Raw genomic sequence first — 7,500 nt, 5'->3', positions numbered from 1 at the left:
CCCTAGAGGAGGCCAAGTCTGAGGAAGTGAGCCATCTCCAGAACAGAGTCATCACCTTAGAACAGAGGCATTCACAGACCAACCTACAAGAGACAGAAAAAGTGCAGGCCCTAATTAAGGAGGTAACAAAGCTCTCATTTGTAATTTTCATTACTTCACTATAGTATTTGTACATTCTGGTAATCTTGTTTCCATTTAGTGGTCTGTATGTGATATGTGAATTAGCTTAGATAAAAAAATGTCAGTAATAGTTTAAAAATGAATGTGGTCACACATGCGGTTCACTGATGGGTTCACTGGTAGGCTTAATGTTGCTCTGGGTCAGGAGAGGTAAACATTGACTGCAGAGATTAGCATCTTGGTTACATTTTGTATTACAGTTTCACTATAGACATTTATGTGCACTGAGCCAACACACACATGCATACATGTACAAAGAGAGAGAGAGAGAGAGAGAGAGAGAGAGAGAGAGAGAGAGAGAGAGAGAGAGAGAGAGAGAGAGAGAGAGAGAGAGAGAGAGAGAGAGAGAGAGAATGGAAAATAAAAAATATATAAAAGATTAGCCCTATAATGCCAGTCTAAAGCCAGCTATACAAAAAGTCATGACTGCCACCACAAGACATGATATCATGTCATCTTAAATCACATCATGTAATGTTAATATTTCTCATTAATTTTTTAAGAGGGAAAATATGGAGCACCAGCTGGAGGAGGCACGACAGCAACTCTCAAACATAAAAGCTTCTTGGAGTGAAAAGATAACAGCCCTGGAGAATCAGATTCAAAACCTAAATTCAAAGATATCTGAGGATCAGGTAGGAGAAATGTTGGAACTACCATTCATTATATTTGTTTTTCTGAAAATAATGATAAACACAATATTTTAGAAAAGGAGAAAACCATTGAGACATGTGTTTATGGCTTCTTTATTACCCCCTTCCCCTAAAAAAATGCATCATTCCAGTTTTCAAAACTCACTCATTAGCAGCAGCATTATTTATTTAAGTTGGTATTTTCCCTTTTAGGAGGGGTTACTGACTCACACCCTGTAGCAATTGTAGTTATCTACTTTGTTATGCCATGTGCATCTTCTCAGAGACCAATCTTTCCTGCTTCTTTCTGAAGCATATTTTTGCATGGCATCTTCATCTCTTCTTCCATCCATTTCCAGGTTTTAAACTTTGTTTACTAGCTCATAACCTTTTTTCTCAGCACAAGCCCCATCCATCTCTTCCATCATGCTTCATACTTATGAACTCTCCTGTGTCCTTTCTTTACTCAAGACACCTTCCACAGTTCATTAGTTCCATGTTTCTGACCATAAAACATTGCTTCATTAGTTCCATGTTTCTGACCATAAAACATTGCTGCATTGGTGCATGCTTTGTAGGTTTTATCTTTCAGTCTCACTGTGTCCTTTTACTGCATAGGATTGAGCTCAGCTTCTTAAATTTCATTCAACTCAGTCTACCTCTTGCTACTGAAATTTCACAACCACCACTACTGTTGATTGTATCTCCTGAATAACAGACCTGACCTCCCTTCTCACCAGTCACCATATGCCTCTCTTCTTACTCCACCACAATGTTGTTACCATCAGTCTCAATGTACTTCTTGCATTGGAAGTTTTCAGACATTCTGCTGGTGACCCTCTCCACTTCACATCTCATATCCCTGTGGATGTTGGGGATCATGGAATGCAATATTTTCCCATCTCTTGTGACTGCCATTATTATTCATATCATCCAGTTCTGTCATATTGTCCTTGCCAGTCCAGCCCATCCATGTATTTCTCCTGTTATCTCTTGCTATCTATCATCCACCCTCCCTGTCACATTTAGATTTTCCAGTTGTTCTTTCCTCATACTATGTCAAAAAAAACTTGTTCATCGCTGTTTTATTCTTTTTCATCTCCTTTTTTTTCCTGTATCTCTAACACACCTAATTTGTTTATTTATTATAACTTGCACAAACATCAATCAAATTATTGACTTTTCTGTGTACTCAAGACATGGCCTCCTGTTCATTTATATCCAAATTATCAAAATCAAATTATTTATTCCTATTCAGGAAAGGAATACATTGACTACCACAGAATCAACATAATCACAGTCAACAACCGATGACAGGTTGTATGGTAAAATCACCAATTATGCTAATTGACAGAAATTTCTTGGACCTAATATTCACACAGCAGATTTTCCAGCCTAATTGCAGAAATTATCTGAACTCCATTTCATTATTATTATTATTATTATTGTAATTATTATTATCATTATTATTATTATTATTATTATTACTATTACTATTACTATTACTATTACTATTACCTATTTTGACAGTTGGTCCACTTCCCCTTAATCAGCTTGGTAAAAACTGCTAAACTCACCTAGTTTCCATCTTTTAACCACAGGATTACCCTCAAGACTAAAATTCTTTTTCTTCCTTTAGCTGGATCTACAGGAAGCAGAAAAAGAAAACCATTCTCTCACATCAGAGTTAAGTGCCTTGAAGGAGAGAAATGTAATGTTGGAGAAGGAAAAATCAGAATTGGAGAAGAAATTATTGAATGAAATCAACCAACAAAAGGAAGATCTAGAAACCTTGCAGTGGCAACTCACCAATACTACTACAGAAAAAGGCGAACAGATTACAATGCTTTCAGAAAAGCTTGTGAGTAATTGATTGTCTATAATAATGATGATAAATATGAATAGTATCAAATCTAATTATATATTGTATACATATTGCATAAGCAATACTTGTACATGTAGTGAAAGTTTTAGCTTAAGACATGATGTTATTCAATTCTGAGTTCATCAAATTCATTGTTGTTTAATATGATCATTTTCTGTGTTTGTACATTAACTCATTTCCTGATTTTATTTTATGATTTTCCTGTAAAAGGTAATATATGTATGAGATTGTTATATATTTAACTAAATTTAAAATATTGTCATAAAATAAGACTAAGAGGCAATATAAGGATAGCTAACTGAACTATTCTCATATTGTTTTACCCACAATGCATCAAGCATTTTATGCGTCGTATTGAGTGGTACCAAGAACAGAGAATGCATGAAGGGCAAATTGCGTTATTGAGGCAATATAAGGATAGCTAACTGAACTATTCTCATATTGTTTTACCCACAATGCATCAAGCATTTTATGCGTCGTATTGAGTGGTACCAAGAACAGAGAATGCATGAAGGGCAAATTGCGTTATTGACATTCGTTCTGTAGATGTTTTTTGTCTCTATTGACTATTATTATAATTATTATAAAACACAATCTGATAAAAAACATGTCAATCATAAGCACTACATTATTATTATTAACCCATTCACTGCAGATGGTGTGATATCACATCATGAAGTAATTGTAATTCAAAACATGCCTTGCCTTGCTTAACCCAATAACAACAAAGTGGTTTTGGCTTCAATCATTCATAGGTTATTTAAAGCACATAGGCCTAATACCTTGGACTATCCGCCTGCTCTGGCTGCAGCAACTACTATGTGCCTGATCACCTGGTGTACTGGCCATATAAGCCATGACATGATATCTCATCCCTAGTAAAAAGTACTACCACCACATGATGTGATATCTTGTCACCAGGTGTTAATGGCTTAATTTTACATGAATATAACAGTGCGATAAGATGTATCTTCTCTTCACAGGCCCACTGAAAGAAATATGGGATATCAAGTGTGTGAATGGGAGGTGACTGATTGTGTGATACTGTGAATCCATTGTTGCCTTGTCCATTATGGATATTTGACTTTAATAGCTACAAAAAATGGTTAACTTAGTGACATATAGAAAACTGAAATTATTAATGATGTTACTATCTACACACTTACAAACCTATAAGTGACTGGGTCGATTTGGCTGCACCTGGTCATCTCACTGTTTCACAGCAAGCGAGCCTAGCGCCCAGCCGCTACACACTTTTCCCCCAGGGCTCATGCTATCTCTCTCCGAGAGGGCTGTTTTGGCTCTAAGTGGTCTAAGTGTCTGGGTATTTCAAACGTGTAAGCCTCAGGCTATTCAGTCTCTTTGGCCGCAGCCAAGTGTTACAATCACCCAATGCACCAGCCAAAGTGAAAGCCATGACAAAATATCTCGTCCCCCAGCGGCTGGTCCTGCCACCACTGGACGTGATATCTTGTTACCTGGCATTAATGGTTTAACCCATTCACGCCGGGGCTGGTCCTGCCACCACTGGACGTGATATCTTGTTACCTGCCATTAACCCATTCACACCAGAGCGATACTGGCTTTGCATGGTTGTAATGCCGAGGTTTTCAAACATATAAGCCTAACACCTTGACGCTCTCGGGCGCACAAGCCGCGAGCCTAGGCTGCCCACTCGCTCACCCCGAGCGCCGGCCTTGCCCAGATATCTCATCACTGGTGTCTGATGCAAAAACCACGAAACGTGTCAGCTCGTCATCCAGCGCGAGTGGGTTAATGGTTTAACCCATTAATGCTGGGGCTATTCCGGCTCTAAATGGTCGGAATGCAGTGTATTCAAACGCATAAGCCTAACGCCACGGGATTTTCGGGTGCACTAGCTGCGAGTGAGCTCTGTACGCTCGCTCACCTGGCACGCTGGCCTTGACCAAATATCTCATCACCAGCATCTGACCCAAAAACCACTGAATGTGATAGCAAGTCAGCCGGCACAAATGGGTTAAGAACTACTGAAAGAGAGAGATTGGGGTAGTGTCAACTCCCATTCCCTTGACTTTAACTTATACTCCTCCCCTCCTTGTACAATTGAGGAATTCAGCAAAAGAAGCAGGACTGGGTGCCTTTTGTTGTATTTGCTTAATCAATATATGGTATGAAGCACTTCTGCTGAAAGTAATCTTTACTTAGAGGAATGATGGGAGACATTGTGAATGTTCTTGGTATATAGCCACTTAACCCCTTTACTACGGGCAGTAGAAAACGCCCCTCACGCCGTATCCGAGCTGCCGGCACACGCCAAATTTTAAATGTCGCTACTGAGGTTTTAAACCAAAACCTCTACAAGTTTAAAGCCAAAACCTCAACATAATCATCATGTGTTATATATCAAAATATGCATATTTAACCTCTTCCCCCATATGCATGTGACAAGCTATTTACATGGGTTGGGAGGAAGATGGAAAGTGTGTGACCTTGGTGGGAGGCCTCACTCAGATGACCAAAGAAAACGATTGAAATAGTATGGTAAACTAATCATTATATAATAAGTTATATATTTTTACATAATGTTCCATAAATAGATAATAAAATTATTGCTAGCAGGGCCCATTAATGCCTCCCCTGGTATAAGCGAATCCCACTCTTATGTAATAATAATGAAAGTCAAGTAATATATCGTATCATATCCGACCTCTATTCTGAAAGATCTCTTACAGTATCCGGAAGAAAGAAAACTCAATTCCACCAGAACTCAGCCATGACGCAGTATGCGCGTCCTCGGGTTTGACGCGAGCGCTGCGAGCATCCTCGTGTTGAAGGGGTTAATACCTGCTTCAAGAATTTACTTATTAAGATTTTATGCATTCTCTGGGTATTTTTAATCAACTTTCACTATATGAAAAGGAATTTGCCTGTCATCTCTCATTTGATCTACCATTTACAGGAAGAAGAGGAAAAACTACACAAAAGTGCAAAAGAAAGCTTGCTTAATCTGGAAAATAAGAACAGTTGTATGGAATCAGAGCTTGCAGTTGCTAAAGATACTTTAGCAACTACTAAGGCAGATATGCTTGTTGTACAAAATGAAAACAGAACTCTCCAGGAAACACTGCACCAGGAGAGAGCAGCAGTCCAGAACCTAGAAAAGAGCTTATCTGAAAGTCTGTCTAAATTAGAAACTGTAACTGGAGAAAAACTCAGATTATCTCAAAATCTTGATGAATATGTAGAAAAAGTAGCTGTCTTAGAGGAAACTGTAATGAAGGCAGAAGAGGAAAAGAAGGTGGCATCCTTGGAAATATCAAAGTTAAAGGAAGATCTTAAAGAAGTGCAGCAGGAGTGTGTTGATTTGAGAGAAAAATTAAGATCCTCAGAAGAGGATCTTGTGCACAAGATTGAAGAATCACAGTTAGTCATTGATCTTCGGCAGTGTATCAAGAATTATGAAAATGAACTTGGAGAAAAAAGACAGGTAATATTTTTCTATATTGTTTTCAAGTAGATCATTTCTAAGGGTATATTTATTTAGAATGTAGTTTTATTCAATGATATGATGTATCTCTTCTCATATACCTGTTTTTCAGATGCAGACTTAATGTGTTTTTTTTTCTTTCTTTTCTTCATTTTTACTCAAGAACTAGAGACTTGCTGATAGAACATATCTATGCTTTTATATGGAGAATGATCTAGTTTTGGGGGAAAATAGGAAACGATGAAAATTATACTGTATGATGTACTGTATGGTACCATATGAAACCAAAGTTGCAGATGCTTGTGTTGACTTTGCTTTAGGATATTAGGTCCTATTTGTAGTCATGACTCACATTGCTTGCTTCCTGACTTCAAGCATAGCATATTATGACATTATTGTTCATAAAGGATATTGCATATGGCATTTGGACCAGATATCTTACTGAAAGCATGCTGCTGTTGCTAAATTCAATTTTCCACTCATGAAAGGATTATATGTAGTAAAACCAAATCCTGAACAGTATTTTTTTTTTAAATACTTGTACATAACCCATTCATGCCAGGATATATGCACTCTCCACAATGGTTTTGATTTATTAACCCATTCACGCCGGGGCTGTTCCGGCTTTGCACGATCACAATACGAATGCATAAGCCTAACTGCTCGAGATTCTCGGACGCACAAGCTGTGAGCCTGGGCTGCCCGCTTGCTCAGACCGAGCTCATCCCGGGCGTCTGACGCTAAAACCACAATACGTGTCATCATGTCAACTGGCTCCAATGGGTTAAGTTTTACAAATAAACCTTGCTTGTTTACCATGTTCCTTGAATTTTAGGGAAAAGCATATTTTATTCTTATTGCTATTATTAAATGTTATTAACCCAATGCCGAGGGGCCCGGCAAAAGCTGGCAACCCCCTACTCAAGGCCTCAGTAATATCGTATTATGTCAACAGATTATTTCCCTCACAACAGATGATATCGTTTTATGTCATGGACTTTCCCCATATGTACGCATACATATTTGCATTTGTATATACACATTGTAGTTGCCCTTATGTAAACAAATTTTTCTTGACTTGTCAAAAAAATGTAAAGAAAAATGCAAAACCTCTTTGTATCAACCCTTAGAATAAGGTGAGTGAAAATCACTCTGAGAGCTTCATGAGTGGCAGATCCAGGATGTTTCAAAGGGGGCTGAATGTATATACTTTAGTAAGCAAATACAGAAGAAATGGCCATCCCCAATGATTAAAACATGAAGAGATAGTGAAGAGGAAGGAGACCTATGCTTATGAGTGCTACTACACTAAGTAGCCCTACTGGCACAGGGGC

At 38.1% G+C, this 7,500-nt stretch overlaps 1 protein-coding gene across 8 annotated transcripts in view; it reads left to right on the top strand.

Annotated features, from left to right (window-relative positions):
* The window catches only part of LOC122266403 (uncharacterized), a 44,494-nt gene that overhangs the window by 26,933 nt on the left and 10,061 nt on the right, over nucleotides 1-7,500 (top strand). For all 8 annotated transcript variants that reach the window (XM_086550779.1, XM_086550781.1, XM_086550780.1 and 5 more), the window contains 4 exons: nucleotides 1-122; nucleotides 684-815; nucleotides 2,452-2,673; nucleotides 5,639-6,166. The exon at nucleotides 1-122 is cut by the window's left edge and continues 8 nt beyond it. In XM_086550779.1, the coding sequence (XP_086406905.1) occupies nucleotides 1-122; nucleotides 684-815; nucleotides 2,452-2,673; nucleotides 5,639-6,166 (1,004 nt within the window). The remainder of the gene's footprint in view (nucleotides 123-683; nucleotides 816-2,451; nucleotides 2,674-5,638; nucleotides 6,167-7,500) is intronic.

The sequence above is a fragment of the Penaeus japonicus genome, unplaced genomic scaffold (assembly GCF_977035675.1).
Source record: "Penaeus japonicus unplaced genomic scaffold, GWHDUDI00000001_assembly GWHDUDI00000024, whole genome shotgun sequence".
NCBI classification, from domain to species: Eukaryota; Metazoa; Arthropoda; class Malacostraca; order Decapoda; family Penaeidae; genus Penaeus; species Penaeus japonicus.
Note: the sequence above shows the minus strand (reverse complement) of the source record. Positions and strands in the feature narration are given on the sequence as shown.